Raw genomic sequence first — 21654 nt, 5'->3', positions numbered from 1 at the left:
CTTGCTGCCACTGCATTCCCAATTAGCACCGGTGATCAACGCATTTGTGTTCAAAACGTCTGCTCAATGGGAAACATACTATAGCTTTGGCATTCATATTCAGATTAATTAATTCTAAGATTTTCGCACTTAAGAAATTACCGTTTAAAGAATAAACTTTTCAGGTGACGAAATTGTGTTGAAAATCACAAGCCTGTGTAACAATCTGTGCGCTGCACTAAAAAAACTTTGGAAACATGACTCATAAACAACATACTTCTATTTTACTACCAAACGCCCACAAATACATTCAAACGGCATCAATATTTATGGCACAGCTAGTTAACTAAAAAAACATCCACTTTAAAAAATCTACGAACAAAATGATGAGGTTGGCATGCTCATTGAACCAGATACATTATCCATGTCATTCCCTGTCTTATTTGAAGAACATGGAGATAAAGTTTGTGGTTCATAACATGTTTGCATTCTAGCGGGTCTGATTTGATCGTTTTTTGTGCTGCTTCCACCCGATCCCATGTTTTGCGTGTTCATAAAATGTTCGTTGGAGGAGCTTCTGTGCTTTTCTCGATACAAATCAAACTCTGTTGATTCCAAAATCCCATCGTTATTCACTTTTTCTTGCTCTGAATCATTTGACGAGTCAGTTTGTTGCACCTACGGAAAAAAGTTCAGAGTGATTATTCGATTTTGCCCTTTTCCGTGTTTTGTTAAAAAAAGCCACCGTACGAAAGCCGAACAAAAGCGATAACTGCAGTAAAATCGATTTGATCGATCCACGTCGCCATTTTGCAGAAATATTACATCATATCTGTATGGCAACGATAATCCAATTTCGACAGCATAACTATTTTCAACTACCAGTTACTTTTTGGGGGGAGATAGACTTGTTTAATAGTATGATTCCATTAATAGGAAGCGCAATAATTACTACACCCATCCCAAAATAAATCCGTAGTCATGACCAATCCCGTATTCAAGCCGCTTCCTTTTCACCTGTTCCATTCTGACTGCGACCTAATCGAAAGCACATCGAGTCCTTTGATGTGCGAACATTAGAGTCAATGTTTTGGGTTTGATTTTACAACAAAAGACAACGCTCGTGTGATGTCCGTCAAAATGAACAGTTAATTTGTTTGTGCCTTCACGCTTGTTTTGGCGAGAAACAGGATGGAATTCGCCAGGAGTTGGTGCATGACGAGTAAAACGTGCCTACGGAAAGGGCCTTACCCTGATCTATGATAAGCGCGCCCAGGTGAGTGGTTTAACAACACGCAACAATGTCGCTACTTTGCTCCGAAATGCGACTCCTTTAATAATCGAGCGGGGGATGCCGATATTTTGGAGTTCTAGTCGTAGTTCTCTAGGCCATTATCTAATCGATTAGTTGTCGGAAGACCGCCGTGCCACAATCTTCCTCAGCTTTTATGTTGTTTTGAAGTGGTGGTCACTGGCGGTTGCGCATCGTCGAAGCATGACAACATAAACGCGAGGAAGACATTATCCGTCTGTGATCACGTGCGACTTTAGAGCGACACGTTTCAATTTCGGCCCTCCAACTTTGATGCAGCATTACGGCGACGCGAGACGCCGGGTTTACGAATGTCCCTTGTTTAACTTTCCGTTACCCTTCGGTTGCGGGACACCTGTTGTCAAGTCTGGGTACAAATCAAGGCCACCTTCCTGTTTTGCCCCTGTTACAATTATTGGTTTCAGTTGATTTTCAACGAACTTCAACGCCCATCAAGTGTGGGTACAAAATGGCGATACAATTGTGATAAGAAATATAACATTTGGTGTGAAGCTGCACTGGTTGATAATAATTGTCTTTGTCCATTCGGTGGAAATTTTTAGTGGCATTGCGTTTCACTTAAAATATTCTTCGTTTTTTCGGTGTTGAACCTTTGGTGCTATTTTTGCCAAATATTACAATGTATCTTATTTTCCCTAATTAAATAGTTAGCGTTGCTGTTTGTGTAAAGGTTTCCACAAACCTGTTTTTTCCACTTCATCCGTCGATTTTGGTACCACGTTTTTACTTGTAGCTGAGTCAACCCTAGAGCATCAGCAAGCTCCATTCGATCAGGGGTTGACAAATACTTTTGTCTCTCAAAGCGCTTTTCTAAGGCCATGAGCTGAAGTTCGCTGAATACCGTTCGGCTTCTAAAGGAAACTATTTTTTAATAAATGTACAATGTTTTTAACTATAACCAAGGGCATTGGTTTATCTTAAAACATTTACGATTTTCGACAAACTATTCCTAATTATAGAATACCTTCTGCACTTTCGAGAGCCACTGTTTTCAAAGTGCAAAAAACGATCGCGAAGCAGGAATGGAAGATGATCTAGGGTAGGAGGGCTGTACGGATGATAGGGATTTAAAAAGTCTGCAAACAAAGGGTAAATAGTTTGACATTGGCTCGTTGATGACTAATTAGCACCTTTTAGGTTGGTCACCAGCAAAACTACATTAAAATGTTGCATTTTCCACAGTTTTAGCGCTATTATCCACGCAAAAAAAACTAACCACGAGCAAACAAGTTGTTTGGTGGCATGAAGCTTAATCCGAATTTAAGGAGTGGATTGTATGGATACGTGCAAGATTGAAGGAGTTGTTGCTGTTGCCTGTGATGTTGTGCGGCCACCAGAGATAATGGGTCGATGTTGAATGTGTGATGAGGTATCCCGTGATGTGGAGGAGAAATGGATGACCGTGGACTCTGTGATGGTGACGGTGTAGAATGTTCGCGGTGATGAACATTAAGGATCTACAAATACGATTTTTTATTTCTTATGTTTATACACAGAAATGAGCAAAGCAAGTTTAGACAGATTCAATAATCAAAGAAAATATGTATCTTTTACCTCTGTTACTAATTGAGTCTCTGGTAACAATTTATTAAAGATACATGCTTTTATCATTTAATTTGGCATATTAGTGTGATCTGCATCAAAAAAAAAGACTTACGTCCTGTTTTTCAGAGCACTGTTGACTTGAATGATTCTTCAACAGGTCGTCAATTCTAAATGACGATTTGCTTCCACTAAACTGAAAGGCGGACTTTGACAAAAGTAAATGTGATTTTGCTGACATTTTTTAATATGCTCACACAACTGAATAAAACAGCTGTAGATAAAAACAAACCTAATTAGTTTTTTTATAAGCTGCACTAAATTTGCAACTGTGATATGCGTACTTTACTCATACACAGTCCTAAACCATTGCCCGTACCTGAGCGGGTCCCGAACGAAAACGATCTCGAAAGAGACAGAGTAGCCACTTTTATTTAAAGCGGAGACCACGTTTTTTCCTAGTTTCGCTTTTTCTCGCGCCTTCAGCAGGGCAAGAGACAAGTCACATATAGCTATTTTGTCTGTCACATTGGTTCGAACATACTCTGTCCACACGAAAGAATTAAAGAAAAAAGTAAAAAAAATATTCAAGCGCTAAATATTGACAGTATTTTAGAATGTAAACAAACTCATCATGAATTGGCGAAACACGTGTCCACATGTTAAGTCGATATACGGCCAAAAGTCAATATTTAAAACTGTATGTTAAAATCGTTGAAAACGAGTACGTTTTCTAATTCTTGGATTTTACACAATAAACACCTGAACTGGAGACGACTTTTTACGCTGTTTGGATTTTCCTGCAATATGGGCAAGATGGCTATAACGAAGTGAAACCATTTTAAGGTATAATATGGCAGTTCGATGTATCGATACACTCACACGCAGAGAAGATGAAGACCTTTTACCTTCAAAACTTTTACAAATGCAACTGACTTCAGTATTTTCATCATGTAAAATCGCATAAAACATTGAACACAGTTTTGGCTTGAGGAGATTGTGACGAATCTCAATCCTGGGGTTTCCATTATTTGAATGTCAAGATACATGAAAATAATACAATTCAGAAAAATTAAGAAAATCAAAATCGCACAATGAATCTTGTTTTGTATCACGTGGAACTATGTGACATGAAATTGGTCGTTTCATTCAAATTAAGCTTGACTTTATATTAATAACCACTTGGTAAAGATGAAAAATGTTTTTAGTGTAGTTGTGGGCATGTCCAGACAAAACAGCGTTACTTATGTTTTGTTTTGAGTAGCGTTATTATCAACGACGTTAATTAAATCCGCAAGGAAGAGTAAAACATTTAAACGGATTGTTTGTCGCCAGCTTGTACTATTGATGGTCGACAACTTTCCAGTCAACTTCGACAATTGCTATCAAAAACTCTAACAATGATTCCAACGGTGCGTTCGCGTGAGTTTTGTTCGTTTAATTAAAGTTTTTTGTTACATCCAATCCTGTTTCCAACCAACTGAATTTGTATGCGCCAACACCTGAACAATCGTAACTTACAGAGCTTTTGTCATAGTGGTTATTTAAAAATTGTTCATCTCATTCCAACAGCCTGAAAAAAAGTTGCTTTGTTTCGAACTGATTGCGAAGACATGCGATGCTTGTGGTCATAGCCAGTATTCAATCAATCGCACGAGAACCTATTCAAAACTCACACGTGCGATCGCGGGCCCTCGCAGAACTAAATTGTCTTTCAAGATGTGTTTATTGACAAACCTGCCATCCGGTATTAGAATTCCGCAGTGGTCTGATGCAGTTAAGGTGCGCCGAAACACCTGGTGCGCTCTAATGAGATGCTAAAACCGTCGCGTGCCAGTAACTCGCAACTGACAACAGCCGCTGCGCCTGAAAGCGAAACTTTGGAAATCAGCTCTCCCGGAAAATTGTGGTTTTTGTTGTCTTGTTTTGGCAACAACTCCATCATCAAAATTAACGACGAAAGGCAATGACTGTTCAGTGCTTATAGTGATACATTGAATTACAACTTGGCTGAACACTTTCCGCAAGAAATCTTAAAAAGTTATGGTTGATTTTCTTGCATATGTAATGAACACATTAAGGCACATTTGTAAAATTTTATTTTTTACAATTAACCTTGCATAGAATTGAGAACTTAGTAAATTTCAATGTTTAATCAGTAAAATTTAAGACAGACAAAAATAAAATGTTTACATATATTTATCTGTCGTTGCGCTCTGCTCTGATTAATTTATCCAACTGTCTTGCTCTGCAAAACAATTGGTTGGTTAACTCGACGATACTTAAGATGTAGTTTTTGTATAAATAAAATTAAAACTTAAATGCAAGTCCGCTTTTGTTGTGCTTTATTGGGTTAAGGATGTTTATGTGATTTTCGTTTGATGTGGATACTTCTGGTGTTGAAGATACATTTTGATGTATATTATGACACAAAAGAAACTAAATAGAAAATATGATAAGCAAATGGCCATCTGTATGCAGCTTACACAATACATGGAAAATAGTTGCAATGCTAAATATTTTTCATTGTCACGAAGGAAGTGATGAGAAAAATGTTTTGCTGAGACTTTCTTAACATAGAGTTTGATGCAGATTTTCACACGACAAAAAGAAAACTCTTGAAGAAGATTTCTCTCGAGAAAACTTCATCTTCTGTATATCCCACCTATACCTTTGCTTTATTTAGACTGGGGAAAGGTAACATCTTACCCAATGTGGTGGAGAAAGTGTCGGTTCATTTCCTATCGCAACATCCGCACATCCATAGAATTCCTCTTGTGGCCCGCATCCCGTACAACAAATACCATCAGATTCACAGTTCCACGTATTCCCTGATTGGTGGCAAAAACTAATTTAATATCTGAGAGAACATAAATTAAGAAATTACCAGCGTGGTATCTCTACTGCAAAATACATTGCGAACAAGTCAATCCTTCAGGGAGTTGCACTTGAAATTTATAAATCCATGGACCTCCGTCACTTGGCACCGGTTCGTACTGCGTCCCTCCACTCATAATCTCCAACAAGTTTCTTGAAATTAAACAAATATTAAAAAAAATTTAAAGGTATTGAGTGGACTGAAATATTTTACTTGTTGAAACAATCTTGATTTGCAGGAACAGTCGGCGAGTTCCACTCACACAAACGAAACTCAAAAAAAAACAAGTGATTAGCAGTCAGTTCAACGGAGATGTCCATCATCGAACCTGTAAATGTTAAAAGCACTCCAGAAACGTGGCTATATACTTACGCAAGAAATATCAGACCAGGTTGATATTGGCGAACAATAATCCCTTTGGCGAATTTCCCCCTGCTTCATTTTCACGTTCCTTATCCCAAGCATCTCCACAAATACCACACCTTCCCTCCAAGTTTAATTGATGCTGAAAAAAAGTAGGCAGTCACAAGTAGAATGGATCAATTACGTTTATAAAAGTTCAAGCGTTCAGATTCAAATTACTAAAAACAAAATAAAAACCTGAAATCAACCGCAGAAAAGTTCATTTTCATTCCAATTTTCATTGACGATGGACTTAAGGCTTGATCGCTGGTTCATTTGGGAATCTCCACAAGGATCGACTTGGCGGTTCAAGCAAACGCCCGTGAGGTTCCATTTCATACACCAACAAGGACGATGGTTACTAACAAAACATGTTTTGAGTTAATATAAGTAGCCCAAGTACGCAAAATACCTGCAAGTATCATAATTGTTTTCCTTTTGGGTGATCCAAGACGTTTTCACGAAAACACAAGAACTCTACTTGATCGCTCTCGGCGGTCACAGCTATACCAATAACACCGTTTTAATGACCAATAAATATTTCAACGAGTACGCACACTACGGGTTTTTGTTGGTAGCGATTTTATATGGCTATGGTTAAAATCCCGTATCTAGCATAAAACGTATCTAGCATAGAATCTCTGTAACTAGCCATTAAACCTATAATTAGGGCATTGACCACAGATAAGGAACCGTATATATACTTTCCCTGATTCACTTTTCACAAAACTAACCTACAATTTGTTCTTCTTTTTGGTCAAAATAATGTCCAACAGGGGGCAAAATGCATCTGGGGGACCGGTTAGGGTAGTTGTCTCTCAAATAATTTTGACCCGGGTTTGTAGATAAGGGGTGGGACTAACTAAAAATCAAAAATAGAGTGTAGTTTCTGTGATTCATTTTGCCACAAAAATCCACCTCAATATTTTGGTACTTTTTCAACCAAATTTTAACAGCACTCTCTACCAACTGACTGCGCGACTAATAACTCTGAGAACCATACTAAAATTGCATCTGTGATCATTCAAACCGTAACACTAGCACCCATTGCATTGTAAAACATAATTTCACTGTTACGCAGGAGTTTGAGATGGGATAATTTTCTGTTCTTTTCCATAGAACTATATAGAAATGGAGCCTTCAACATTATAATCTAAAACTTCATGTAACCTGTGCCATTCGGGACAATACACAAACATTTATTGCAACTAATCAAGCAAACGAATTTGGGAACAACACAATCTTCTTTGAAAGCGTGGCAAAAAATAATCCGGCCTTCTTATGAAACAGGAAGTGTACGGAATGGAAAAAATATGTCACACCTTAGAATTTACTTGTTTGTCGTTCTAGTTTTGCGAAGGGTTCGGTCAATCTTTATAAGGTAACATAAAGGAAATCAAATAAAGTCATAACCACTGTCCGACAATGACATACCAGCTTGCTAATCAAAGGATTACAACAACTCGTAATACACACAAATACGTAGTTGAACGGTGCTGTGAAGAAATAGTACAACATATGTAATCACAAATACAATTAGGGCAGGTTTGAAATGACAAGTGTCTGAATGCAAGCAAGCGCTTTCCCCTCGGCATCACAACAACATTAAGCGGATACATAATAATTACAGTTGTGAAATATTTAGAACTGCACGTGGCGATCCTCGATAACACGGTGAAGCGAAAGGAAACTGTTTATGTGGTGCACTGGCGCCACCGTTTGACAGAAAAATCATCAATTACTTGGTCACAACCTGTTTCAAGTCCCACAGCTGCGATACAAAGATAAATTCAGGCCAACAGTTTATTCTACAAAACACTATACCATAAACATCACAGAGTATTTATAACATTTCTGTGGTAATTAGAAATTAAACAAAAAATACAATTATTAATTATAACTGTTCAATTATATTATCAAACAGCAACCTTAAGTGTTCTGTCAGAGCCAGATGTGACAAGCCATGACCTTGACCAATCAGGAGATGAGTTTAAGACGTTGTGCTTCAAATCATGGAAAGTAGCTGTGGGTGCACGCCTTTGTAAAAAATAATCGTTTTTTTGAAAACAATTGTTTTGTCAAAACTCATTTTATTTTTTTTTGCTGATGTTGGTACATTAATAGTTAAGTGCATTACATAATGCTCAAAATTGAACAACAATATATGATAGATTTTTAAAATTAACCTTAGTTTTTAAATCAAAAGCACTCGAGTTGATTAAATATTGGTTAAGCACATTGCATGTAGGATTTGTCAGACTACCAAATCTATTTAGTTCAAGAAAATGGCAACCGGGTAAAAACTAACAAACAAAAAATAACATTTCCTGGAAAACCAGGTCATAATGGATAAAGATTCATTACTATGCTTTGATCAACAGTTCTTAACACCCATAAACCTCATTGGATGTACTTAATTAAGTCACACTTATTTTGCTTCAAATGCACCAGAACTGCGGGCAGTATACGAGTACATAAAGTATTGAATAATTTCTACTCACTCTTGTTCTGTGACCGATTGAAAGCATTCCTCACAGACACGAACTTCAAACTCAAAACCAAACAGTGGAATGGTGGTTCGCTTTGAGCTGCAGCTTGCACACACTGCTATACCACACTTCCTGCAACACAACGCAAAGTTTATCACATCATGTTGTTTGACAAATGAATATCATAGTAAGGCCCTAAACATGTTTTTGTTGCTACCTGCAGTGATGTTGTCGCAAACCAATTGTTTTGTCACTCCACATTTGTTTAAAATTCCAAAAGAATGGTTGCTTGCATTTACTGCACTGATTTCCTTCTTGCCATACTGGAGTCTGGAGAGCGAGTAGAATACAGGTGCATGTTGTCATGATTAGAATTTTAAAAAAATTTTTCAAGAGCATAAGACCCTTGCTTGATTGTTAACAATCACGTTGGTGCTCAGGTTTTCAAACACAAGCACATTTTTATTGTAGGTATAGAGTATGGGATGGGATAATAATATAGTTATTCAAAGTACCACATACAAGACCAAGTATACCCAGAAGTCACAAAACCAGCCCACTTTCTTAAAACACATTTTGAATATCTGGAGACAAAGTTAAGACACATCAGGTAGACAAAAACATGTATGATTTCATCCAATTAAGAATGATTAATTGAAGGGAGTAGTGACACAATGCAGAATAACAAACCTCATGTCGCTTAATATCCATGTTCCACACAACAAGTGAACCATCATCACTAGTGGACAGCAACTGATGAGTATTTGCTGAGTAATGGAGGGATGTTACTTTGCCCCTAAACATTTTCACCAATTTTAACTTCAAATTCATTGAACATAATTTTACTCTGTTTAAACATTGATATTCACATAGGTATAATTTTATTTTTCGATTGTTACAATTGAACAATATTACTTACTGGTGACCCTGTAATTCTATTGCAGTTCCCTTTTTACTTCCAATATCCCACAACACAATTGCTTTGTCCGATGACCCAGAATACAAAATCTCACTGGCTGGATCCCAACAAAGACAAGCTACAACAGAATTTGAAACATGACACAGTGCCAATACATGCTAAAAAATGTTTATTTAGGAATGATGATCATGCTCCAAAAAAATTTTTCTTTTCTGTTAAAATCTAGCAAACAAACCTAATTTAACAGTATAACTTCACAAACACACTTTAATGTGTTATATTCATACCTAAAGCTCCAGAATGACCCTTAAGAGAAGTAACAAGCTGACAATCATTTTTGTTAAGTTTTAAAATAGTTATTTCTCCATTGTTCAAACCTGCAAAAACGTAGTAAGACTGTGCATCATACCTAAATTCAAAAAAGATTTTTTTTTAACCCAAGTCCAACAGTCAACACTAACACACAACCTACTGCAAGCAATTTGGCACTGATGCTGTTTGGTAACCACCCAACCTTTGACCATTCTTGGTCAAATGCCATGTAATGTACTTATCTTTGCCACTTGCCACTAGCACATCATTTTGACTGGCATAAACACATCCAGTTACTTCCCTTTGGTGGGCTAAAGTACACTTAAGTTATAATTACAACTTTTACTAAATGCTTACTAAATCTTAAATAAATTCATGCAGTATTTTGTTAAGACAGTAGGTATTTCTGCAGACAATTTACATGATACATGAAGAAATATAATTAAAATAGCATTTTTAAACATAAAATAACATGCAGACCCAAGTATTGTCTTTTGTGTATAAGTTGGTTGTAATCTTCTGAAACTTCAAACTCCTAAAACAAAATAGATAATTCAAAATTGTTTTAGGAAAACTAGGCCCAAACAGTGATAGGTATACTGGATAAAAACTGAAACTCAACAGTTAAGTTTACTAAGGTACTTTATAAAACAAAAGCCAACATAAATCTCTGTATGGATTCTTTGTTAAGAAAACATTACATCAATATTCCCATTATCTTGTCCAACGAACAACAACCGACTGTCTTTGGCAAAAAAGAGGATTGAGCATGGTGCTGTAAAACAAACAATTAAAAAGCAGTTAAAAATAGTTTTGTGCATGGCCAAACCATTTTTAAGTTTTATTGTGTATTACTTACATGTTTGAAAGTGGCACACACTTGGCCAATACTGGCCACTTTCACGCTTTAACCATATTCGAATAGATCTAAAAAAATGAATAAAATGCCTTTATGTACCAATGTCATAAAACAAACATAAAATATTTATCATTGCCATGACCCAGTCTGCAGAATATGGCAGTTGCTGACGAGATCTCGGGCACGCAAGTGTGCACGACCCCCAAACCCTCGAGCAACGAAAACGATAAAACGTCTTTCTGTTCAATTGCTTTTTTTTAAAAAAACAAAAATTTGGTGTGCAAACAAAAAAAGTTAAATAAAACTTGCGCATGCAGCTGCTAAACTCTGCAGACTGGGCTATGGCTAACGATAATTATATCAAATGTAACTATAATGGGCTGTTTCAGGTTAAGTGTCCCTTGAATTACAATTTGCAACACTGTTTCAACAAACATATTACACAAGATAAGGTTGGTGTTAATTCTGTCACTATTTTTTCTCACACATAACACAGTAACTTTCAAGATATATTTGATATTTTTACATATTTGTTGAAATATGTGTACATTTTGTTGGGTTATTAAATTTTTTTTAATAAAGGGAGTGAGCAGTGGTATTTTACTACGTAAAAAACATCAGCGTGACGTGAAAAACTCTTACTTGTCTTCACTAACTGTAATAATTCCATCTTCGTGGGGGGTAAACACAGCTGCAGTTACAGTATCTTGTGTATCATCTTCAATGCGATTTAAAAGTACAGGTTGTCTTTCCTGGGGCTTGGTTTTAATTGCTGCAGCCATTGCTTTGGCTGCTAATCGTTTTTACATACGCAATCCACAACCAACCTTGGCAAATGTTTACGAAAATAATCCTTTTGTTTTGCTCTTCACTTCGTCACGAGAAATCATGAAGCGTCCCAAATCGATCATGCGGAAATAATATTGTTTCTGTTAAATTTTGTCTTTTTTTATGTTTGGAAAGACCAGTGCGTCAAATTAAATTGTAGTAAGAAGACATTTTTTACCAAATCACACCACCTATATCGTTGTCAACTGACCATACACATGTTATTTGTTACATTCATTGCATTTTCTTGGTGCTTGTGTTGGCTGCCGTACTGTTAACTCCGCGGCTTATAAAGTTTTTACCCGGCAGTATGTACATTCGAGGACGGCTCATATATATTTTGTTTCTCCTTCGTACCGACACGTTTTTATCGCATAAAAGGTTATTACCGTATCTGACAATTGAAAACCACGGATTAGTTGACAATTATTGTTGTAAGGCACCTAACATGTGCATTACCGTTTACGTTCGGCTTATATTACCTGACAATGCCATTACCGTATTTTACGGACCATAAGGCGCAACTTAAATCCTTTTTTTTCCTCATAAATTGATCGTGCGCCTTATAAGCCGGTGCGCCTAATGTATGGATCAAGTAGTGCTTTATTGCCTACACTCAAAACCAGTACCGATACTATTATAAATAAACCACCGTCTTACACAATAAACTACGGTAAAAGCAACTAGCAACTGTGATATTCATACTATTGTGACTTGCTTACATTTATTACGTAACAAGTTTTTGTTTAATGAGCTTTATACGGTAACCCATACTCCTTAAAATACGTTGCGTTCTATAGCCCGGTGCGCCTTATGTATGAACAAAAAACTAATCAAAGCAATTTATTGACAGTGCGCCTTATAATCGGGTGCGCTTTATGGTCCGTAAAACACGGTACTAATAGTATCTCAAAAAAGATAGTAGTTGTAGGCTACTAAATGTTTTTTAGAACATTTTCTGTGAAAAACTAGGATATGAATTAAAAATAGTTATAGACTACTCCTAACCCACCCAACGAGCTAATAAGGGGCTATGATTAGTCTCTATAATAAACTTTACCCAATCAAATTTTCACAGAACTTTTCGCACGACCATACACAAAGCTTTTTTTTAATTTGAACGTGGACCTACCTCTGTTTTGTTGTAGTTCGTATCTGGACGAAAGTTATACCGTTTCGCTGTGACAAAAAAAAAGCCTCGAGTCCGAAAGATGATGAATCAGCATGAACGACAATTTTAGCCTGAGAATTATAATGTTGAAGAACGTTTAGCGCTCGTGTTTTTACTGCCTTAAACGATTCTTCATATGGATTAAGCTATTGTCATGGTTTATCCTTCTTTTTGGTAACCCTTGGGTGAGTCTTCGCCTTATCAAACCACCGGCACCTTCCCTCAGGCTTCGTTCCTGTGTTTAATTGGTGGTGGGGTTCAACGGGGCTCGTGTATAACAATCGAATTCACCGTACACGGTGAATTAACTTAACCCTATTGCGGAATTCAAGCCCTTCCTCAATTCCACCTTACAGTTCTTCAACTGGTTGCATAAGGTCGGTCAAGTTTTAATATTCACGTTTATTCCGGTTGTCTCAAAATAAATTCCTATGTTGCGATTTTAAAGATTTTGACCACACCTGTTCAAAAGAATATTAAATGCACATACATGCTCATTACACCGGCCGAAACGTGGGGATCGTAAGATAGTAGGTGCTTATTTCGTCACAAGACGTCGACAACAAAATCACTGTAGGCCGCATATCAGCATTAAATCCCCAAAATGTAGTTTTGAAGGCTTTCACCATTAATACCCATACTGAGTGATTTGCTTTTTTTGCCAACAACAATTCCTGTGTTCAGTGACCCATGAAGATCTACTGGTACCATTCATAGAGAAAAAAATTGATTGCAGCAGCATCCGCCAAAACACAGCAAGGATCTGAGGAGCCTCCAGGAGGATCTTTTGTCCTATAGGATAGCAAAAACAGTCCCAGGGGGCAACCAAAGCAACTTTCCTGTGACAATTTTTTTTGCCATTGCATAGAAAAGGGTTAGGGCCAACATTAAATTGCAAATTGGATGAGGTTTTTGTGATTCATTTTTTCGCAAAACCATCTTACATTTTTTGCAGCCCATTTAGCTAAAATAATGTCTGACCGGGGGGCGAAATGACCCCTAGGGGGTGCTTTGAGCAACTATCTTGCGACTAATTTTGACCTTACTGCGTAGCCAAGAGGCGGGCCTAACATAAAATCACAAATTAAGGTATACTTCTGTGATTCAATTTTGAGCTACATCCCCTTGAACATTTTGATGGTTTTTCAACTAACCTGTCACAGCACCCTGCACCAAACGCCTAACTGACTGAGAAGAGCAAAAAATGCACTAAAACTGCACCAAAGACGCTGAAAATCGCCCTGGCTACACTACGTGACTTCCTGCTCATTCAACCAGAAAATTGACCCCAATGCATCACCGGTCGCCTTGTGACGAAACTGAGACTCTCTATGACACAGGGGAGTACAAAACGGGCATTCCCCGCGGGCAAAACTGGACTTTCCTGGGTATCAAAACATCTGAAAAGAATAAATGTTGCAAAATTATCGTAATTGTGAACTGCAGTTGCAGAACTTGATTCTCGAGACACGTTTGCACTGTTTGTTTTTACATGTGCGCCCCTAACACAAAATTATGTTGCAACCTTTGCAAAAATATTTCAATAAACCCAATTATTATAAATGTAGAACAGTCAGCTTCTCGGTAATATTATAGAAAAACGTCAAGTTGGGTAATACATTAGGTATTCGCGGACTATATCACAGCCACGTTTCCCATAACCCACTGAGGAATTTTTACGGCAAGAATTTTGGCAATCATTAAAAAAAATTTAATAACCACATTGCATTTATTTAAAAATGTATATCGTTGCCATACGTCAGGATGTTAGTAATCACATTCATGTCAGGGAGAAATGGCAAGAGTGCTAAGTGTCAGGGAATGTGAATACCACATTGCATAACAAATATGACATGTTATATCCACTATTTTAAAGAGGGGCATTGAATCATAATTAATGTTTGCACCACTGAACTTGCTCAAGATGGCCGACAAATTCGAGTACAATTTAACTTGCAAGAAAACTGACCACCAAAAAACAACTGATAGTTTAGAATTCATACTTATGTTCAAATTCTTTGAACACAGACTCACTTTACTTGAAATGGATCGCTGAAATACAATACGTAACAGTGTCACAAATTATTGCATTTTGAAGCATAATACTATCCATGCATGAATACTCAAATAAATATATAAAGTTTCATGAACAATGTCACTTAACATAACTTAAATAAATTAGGAAAACTAATAATAAAGTATCATAAATTCATCGCAGGAGTGACACCCATGATGAAGAACAGCAGAACTTGTTGCAGCACAAACAGCACTGGTGATCAGTTATATTCTAAAAAGCAAGCAACAATTTAATGATAAAGTTTGGTATTAAAACAAAATTTTAATATTACCTCAACGAAACACTTTGGCACATAACCGTCTTCCTCTATACGTTTAAGGAAAACAAAAGGTTTGTCGAAGTAGGGAACATCATCTTCACTGTCATCAGGGTCTGACAAATCTTCTATTTGTGATATAGAGGGATATGTGTAAGGCCATGCATAAGATTTATTCTTGAAAGAGAAATAGCTGCATTTAAATGTACCCTCTTCATGATCAGATTCAATATCATTATCAATTTGTAGCTGGGTTGTCACTGGAGAGCCAGCAACAGCGAGATCTTGATATGAAGTATCATATTCACCATCAGTGTCATGATCAAAGTTTTCTGTTTTTGGTGACATATTTCCTTTATTGGGGTTTATACTTTTCTCAGTAAAATCAAGTAATGATTCTGTTTCATTTGGTTCTGAAACAGGATGTGAAGGTGAGAACAGGTCAGTTTCCAGTGCAGGCACATCATTGCACTTGTCATGGAATTCTGCAAGGTCTAGATCTGAAAACTTACGCTTTTTAAATGGAACAGCTTTATCATATTTTTCTATGTCCCTACACAAATCTGGGTTTGGGGCCGGACATATGGGAGAATAAACAACTTGTGGTGCTGTTACAAGACATGATGGATTGTTTTGTTCAATTTTTCGTCTTTTTAGAGATCTGTTTATATCTGGTAGATCTTGTTGCAACCAGTCTGGATTGCTAAAATCCCTTGATGAGTCTGTTAAAATATCTTTAGTTGTATAATCAAAAGATTCACTTTCAGAGCTTCTCAATGTATCTGATGTTTCACTATGTAGTGTTACTTTTGTCGTAAATGCTTTTGATGCTTGATGGAAATTGTCATCAGTTTCAGATTCTTCAACGATTCGCAAACTTTTTGGAGAACTGATGTCTGTAGAAGATGCTTCTGAGAAAGTCAAAGAAGTTTTTAAATATGACTTTGTGTTCTCCTTGCTACCAAAATTTCCCACAGTTTCTTGACTGGAGTCAGAGCTTAAATCTGTGTAGTGAAGTGGTGAGAAGTTAGGTTTACTGGTTATTGCATCAGTTTGGCCGATTATACAACTATTGTCAGCGTGGGGTACACAAGCATCAACAACTGGACTTAATGAAGCTATTCTAGATTCTTCTAGGTGACAAAAAAGGATGTTTACAGCATCATCAGAGGACTCAGCTGTTTCAGCACAGGATTTATCAGTTTGGGAAGTTGTTTCATCGCATAAATCACTGTCGATTGAGCTTCTGTTTGAACTTGACAATGTATATGATTGCGTACTATCTTGCAACATTGTACAGTTAGTTTGTATTTTTTGCACGGCCTTTGTGGTTGTTTTATAGATATTTTTGGCTTCTGCACATTGATCTTCAGCATTCAAAGTGGTTTCCTTGTCAGAAGTAACTTTAGTTGTGTTGCTGGCAAGCAGCGGAGTTGAACTTGTTTTACCCCCAGGCAGCAGACCAGGAACAACCTCTGCAGCAATTTCGTGACAATAGTTTGCATTATAATAATATGGGGTGTCTTGTTCGGTAAATAAGATCTGAACATCCTTTGAAAATGTACTTACAGGATGTACATCATCTTTATTTTCAGTCGATGTCAGTGGTGACTTTGCTTTCTTAGTAGCATTGTTTGCTACATTGATTTCTCCAGTTTTTGATTCAATAAATTTCTCAGTTTGTTGCTGAATACTCACAGGCATTGCTTCCATTTTGTTTTCGCTTGGTTTTCCATGTCCAGATGTTTTTTTAAAAGCTTCCTGTTCATCTGTAGACAAATTTGAACTGCATTCCTTTGAAGAAAGCTCTTCTGGTAAACAACACATCACATATTTTTCTGCACTGTTTAGGAACCTAAAGCAGAGGCAACACATGTGCCATGCAATAAAGTGTGCCCTGTATCTCTCATTTTGAGAACGTGGATCTTTAATTTCCTCTATGTGGGCATTATCATGAAGGCACTTCACACAAACAGGGGCTTTCTTGCTACTGCAGTATGCAACTGTTTCAATTTTTTGCAACGAAGAAGGCCAAAATGACATTTGTGAAATGTAGAAGGGTTTGGCCTGATTTTTGCTCTCTGTCACAGAGGAACTTTGAACCAGGTGGTTATTTTCTGAAGGTTCACAGGAAGCATCTGGCAGATGTTTGTTGTTGCCCTCCACAACACTTTCACACTCTGGAAATATAAGTAATAACATAAAAAGGAAAGACATAGGAGTCTAACAATATCAACCAAAAAAACAAACAAATGTAAGTGAGTAACTCACAACACACAACATAACTAAAAACTGCTACATTTATGTCAAATCGTGAATCTTTATTTACATACTTCAAGAAAGGCTTTTTTATGTAAACTTAAAGGATTTCTTCAAAAAAAAATTACTTTCTTCATCTGCACATGGTGAAAACGATGAGGTTGGAGAGAAGCAGTCATTTATTTCAGATAACAAAACATCACCATTTGCATCAGATGTTTGGCTGGTGTCTGGTAGTTTTAACCTTTGCGTTTCACTAAGTTTTGGTGAAGAAATGTTAAAGTTGACCAAAAAAGTTGTGTCACCTAAACATCCAAAAACAGGAATCTTAAATAGAAAACAGTTCAATGGCACATAGTCTTATCATACAAGATGTATCCTTCTTTTCTTGGGGGTATTCCTTTTTGTCTTCCGTATTAAGTGAAGTTGAGTAATATTTTAACGCGGCTGTGAAAACATCAGCCCACATTTTTGCATTATCTGAAAACAGATAAAACTTTAGAACCAAACCTGTGCAACAAACATAACAGGTAACTTTGTACCCTTCGCATTTGAAGTTGGTTGCTTGCTTGGGGACTTCGTTACGTCTTTTGTGGGACTATTAATTACCTAACAGTAAGATACAATCATTGCCTCATGTCACATGTACCACCAAAGAATGACTGATATACTAAAAACTATCCTAATGTGGTGGAACCCAACTCAGGTAACTGTTGCTCAAAAAAAAAAAATATATATACATATTAATAAAATTTAATGTGCATATGAAAATATGATTTATAAGAAGATTGATCAGTGATAACAAGTTGTCTCTTGTATAAGGGAGCTAAAATTATCAGTTTGTGCATTTCTGTTTTAGTGTTAGAACTTAGAAGTACAATTAAGCAAAACAATGGTTTTCAAAAATACCTTAGATTTCAAAGTTTCTTCTTGTTTCTTGGATGTTGAACCTTTATCACAATGTACTTTCACTTTTTTTTTACATGATAAAGTTATTTCTGATGATTTCTTATGGGTTGGAGATGTTTTAGGTGTCCTGCGTCCTGGATTTGATTTGTTGATTTTGCTGTCAGGGCGTGATTGAGACTTTTGCTTATATTTACGTGATGAAGGACTTTGTGTGACTCTTTTGTGGAAAGCTTGTGTTTTTGGGGTATGATTGGACTTTTCATGTCTGTGTCGTGATCTGTGTCGGTGGCTAATCGTTTCCCGGTCTGAAGTGGAGAGATGGCTTTTGTATTTGGAATCTTTTTTGTGCTTGGAAGATTTGGAATTTGAGTATGATTTGCTTCTGTCATTTCCTGAACTTCTTTTCGAGTCCTTGGACCTTTTAACCTAAAATAAAAACTTTACATATATATACAAATGATTCTATTAGTTTGTAAATACTTGACACGAGAGAAACTTTACTTGGTGTGTAAACACTTCAAATAATTACAAACAGTCATAGAAACAAGTGCAAACACCTTAAATAAAAAACTCACCGATTGTATTGTGGAAGGGTCATTTCTCACTTTTAACGATTCTGGTATTTTCAATTCTTTGGTCTTAGTTTGCTTTAATTGTTTGATATCTGTTAATTAGGATAAAATTTTAAACATCAAATGTCACACAAAAAACTCCTTTCATATAGTGGGCAAATTTTACCTGAAGTACACTTTGTTTCCATTTTTAAAGGAATCTGAAGTAAATTATTTTGATTTACAGATGAAGTTGGATTTTTACTTGCAGGTGTCAGTAAATTGTCATCTTTAGACAGAAAAACTCTTGTCAGCTTTAAACACAAAAGTTAAAAAATCCATTTCTAAAATTAATAATCTGGCACACACACACACCTCTTTTTTATTTTCCAATTTCGGAGAAGTGTTACTTGATTCAGTGCAACTTTTGCGATGGGAACCAACAATTACAGAAATACTCTCCATTTCCACAAATTTGTAAGTCTTTGAGGTTTAAATTAGGCTACATAATCAGGCTATATGCCTAAAAACTGCAAAACGAGGAAAAACTAAATCACAAATGTGTGTTATGTTAGTTAGCATATAGAGCAAAAAATTTACAATGCAAGCACCTGAAAACATTCAACATAAAAAGCAACTGTATCCTGTGTGTTCTATGACTTTTAAAATCTAAGGTTACAATTACAATGAAATGTCAGCTGTGTTCAGTTAAATTTTAGCAATATTATATTACTATATATCTGGACAACATCCGAATTAAAAGAGTTCTTCTGTTGTACCTATTTGCAATATGTAAGTTGGATTTACTTACCTTTTAATTTGTCAAGAAAAAGTCTTTAACTTAGCCTACTTGTCTTAGCAAGCATAACTTGTATTATTAGTCTATTATTAGCATACCTTATATTATCAGAAGAGAAAAGTGTTTTCAAGTAAAATTTTCTAAAATCGCCCGACGCCAAGGCAAAAACCAGCCCTGTTTTACTCTGACTAAGCTGGAATTCGGCAACTGTTTGCGAATTGCCGCACTCACTCGGTTAGCTTTAACCTACAGTGGTTACGTTTTCACTGTTTGGTTCTGACCATGGCGCCACCTATTACCATTTCTTTAAATGCAAGGAGAATAAATCAATGGAATTTCGGGGCACAAAATACCTTAAACCAACAAACTTAAAAACTGTAATCAACCATTACATATCATTTTACAACGACAAAATCTCGTACATGTGTATTCCGTAGATTCGCCATACGCGTGCGTAAAGCGATCGAACGTGGAAGCTATGAGCACAGAATTATTGCAACAAGTTTTCACACACCACGAAAAACCTCTTGTATGCATTATTTCATCAAGCAATCCTTAGTTCATTGGATTGCTATTTTTTTAAATTCGTTTGCAAAAATAACATTTCCTCCGCACCATTGCTGCAAAAACGCCTCCAGTTGCAATGTATAAGTTTCTGTCGCAACTGCGTGTTTCTCTGGACGCATTTATTACCCCCTGTGCCGTACGATTGTTTCGTTTGTCAGGAAATGAACGCATTGGTTTTATTTTGGTATTATACATTAGTGCCAGAATGCGTGATTATAGCGTCATTGGCAAATCCGCCCAATAAACCACAACCCGCAACTCGATGTTGAAAACCAGCCCAATTGGTCCGGCAAAACCGCCACCCTGGCAACAACGCTGAAAGACCAAAGGGACGCCAGTCGACGAAACTTTTTTTCCAGTCGACAAAACTTCAAACGCACATATCTCTGCTCTTACTCGCCGAATTACAATATTTTTTTACAAGTTGTTTACATTGACACAAATTTTATGTTAATGTAAAAAAGTTAATAATAAACACAACTTTGGACACGGGTAACTCAATAATCTTACAAAGTAGCAACATGAGCTGAAATTTCCAACAATATAAAATTATAAAAAAAATACGTTAATATTGAAGTATGAATATGATATTAATGCCTTCTCATAAATCTAAGCATAGTCTACAAGTTGACCAAGCAAATACTTTGCACCAAATACCCTTATAATGTGCTGCTTGTGAATGATACCAAACTTTATTTGAAGTTTGTGGGGACGCACGGTCAAATTAACTAAATATTAATCATACCCCACACGCCCTTGCGCGCTTTAGCCTAAACAAAATAGGATACAGTGCAAGGTATAGCGAACCTAAGGTTTATCCTACAAATAGAGCAACCTAATGTGGGCACAGTGTAAGGAATAGCGAATAGCGAAAAGGGAAAATGTTTCAATTTATAACCCATCCATGGATTAAAGTATATGCGTTCACTGATCGCCGCGGCAGTCACGTACTCAGGCAACCAATTTTGTCCAGACAAGTAATATTGAACGACAATCTGTGTTACCCGTAACGTTACAACCCCATATGGACGAAACCGTCCCGTTGAAATTAGAACTGTAAATACAGTATAGAACTTGAATAATAATCCGGTAAATCCTAAATTTCACCTAGTTGGTACATAATTGGAGGTAATTTTTTCTCAACATAATCCGGATCCTCGCTGAAGGTATTTTGTTGTAAAGTGGTGCTGATCCTAACCACACTCATGATGATAAAGTTGACCAGAAAAAAACATCTGTGCTCGAAGATCGAAGGACATTACTAAATATTTTGTAAACAAAAGATCGCGCTACGACATCCACGAGTAGAGCGCTAACAACATATCATAAGGTCCATAATAAATTAGCAGGTATACGACTACATAACTTATTCCTTACTTAAAGGCGTGGACAACTAAATGTAGAACAATATTCGAGCCCTTTTTCTGCTTTCACTTTTTACACTGCGCATGCTACGAGATTTCGCAACCCAGCTAAACTATTTTATGATATATATATATATTTTTTATTTTTTATTTTTTAAAT

At 36.6% G+C, this 21654-nt stretch overlaps 3 protein-coding genes and 1 pseudogene across 4 annotated transcripts; all 4 read right to left on the bottom strand.

The window, feature by feature from the left end:
- Positions 1-351: 351 nt before the first annotated feature.
- LOC145898120 (uncharacterized) lies at positions 352-3117 on the bottom strand. The gene is made up of 5 exons (XM_082986555.1): positions 2970-3117; positions 2529-2769; positions 2277-2388; positions 1995-2163; positions 352-657 (listed from the first exon to the last, which is right to left on the bottom strand). Exons 1-5 carry the CDS (start codon positions 3093-3095, stop codon positions 352-354), a joined length of 954 nt encoding a protein of 317 aa, XP_082842681.1. The 5' UTR covers positions 3096-3117.
- A 1967-nt stretch (positions 3118-5084) lies between these two features.
- Positions 5085-6480, bottom strand: LOC145898118 (uncharacterized; annotated as a pseudogene).
- An 838-nt stretch (positions 6481-7318) lies between these two features.
- LOC145897568 (WD repeat and FYVE domain-containing protein 2-like) lies at positions 7319-11583 on the bottom strand. Its single transcript, XM_082985913.1, has 12 exons — positions 11356-11583; positions 10714-10781; positions 10556-10629; positions 10335-10389; positions 10015-10165; positions 9830-9951; positions 9543-9660; positions 9314-9419; positions 8841-8953; positions 8636-8755; positions 8063-8171; positions 7319-7905 (listed from the first exon to the last, which is right to left on the bottom strand). Exons 1-12 carry the CDS (start codon positions 11493-11495, stop codon positions 7873-7875), a joined length of 1209 nt encoding a protein of 402 aa, XP_082842039.1. The 5' UTR covers positions 11496-11583; the 3' UTR covers positions 7319-7872.
- A 2883-nt stretch (positions 11584-14466) lies between these two features.
- Positions 14467-19290, bottom strand: LOC145898356 (uncharacterized). 2 transcript variants are annotated; one of them, XM_082986782.1, is made up of 9 exons: positions 19140-19290; positions 18952-19078; positions 18789-18877; positions 18214-18639; positions 17847-17913; positions 17674-17784; positions 17433-17609; positions 15061-17225; positions 14467-14999 (listed from the first exon to the last, which is right to left on the bottom strand). In XM_082986782.1, exons 1-9 carry the CDS (start codon positions 19227-19229, stop codon positions 14922-14924), a joined length of 3330 nt encoding a protein of 1109 aa, XP_082842908.1. In that variant the 5' UTR covers positions 19230-19290; the 3' UTR covers positions 14467-14921. The 2 variants fall into 2 exon arrangements, with proteins under 2 accessions (XP_082842908.1, XP_082842910.1); XM_082986784.1 differs by having other exon boundaries at positions 18952-19053; positions 19140-19280.
- Between the last annotated feature and the right edge of the window lie 2364 nt (positions 19291-21654).

The sequence above is a fragment of the Ascidia mentula genome, chromosome 4 (assembly GCF_947561715.1).
Source record: "Ascidia mentula chromosome 4, kaAscMent1.1, whole genome shotgun sequence".
NCBI lineage: Eukaryota > Metazoa > Chordata > Ascidiacea > Phlebobranchia > Ascidiidae > Ascidia > Ascidia mentula.
Note: the sequence above shows the minus strand (reverse complement) of the source record. Positions and strands in the feature narration are given on the sequence as shown.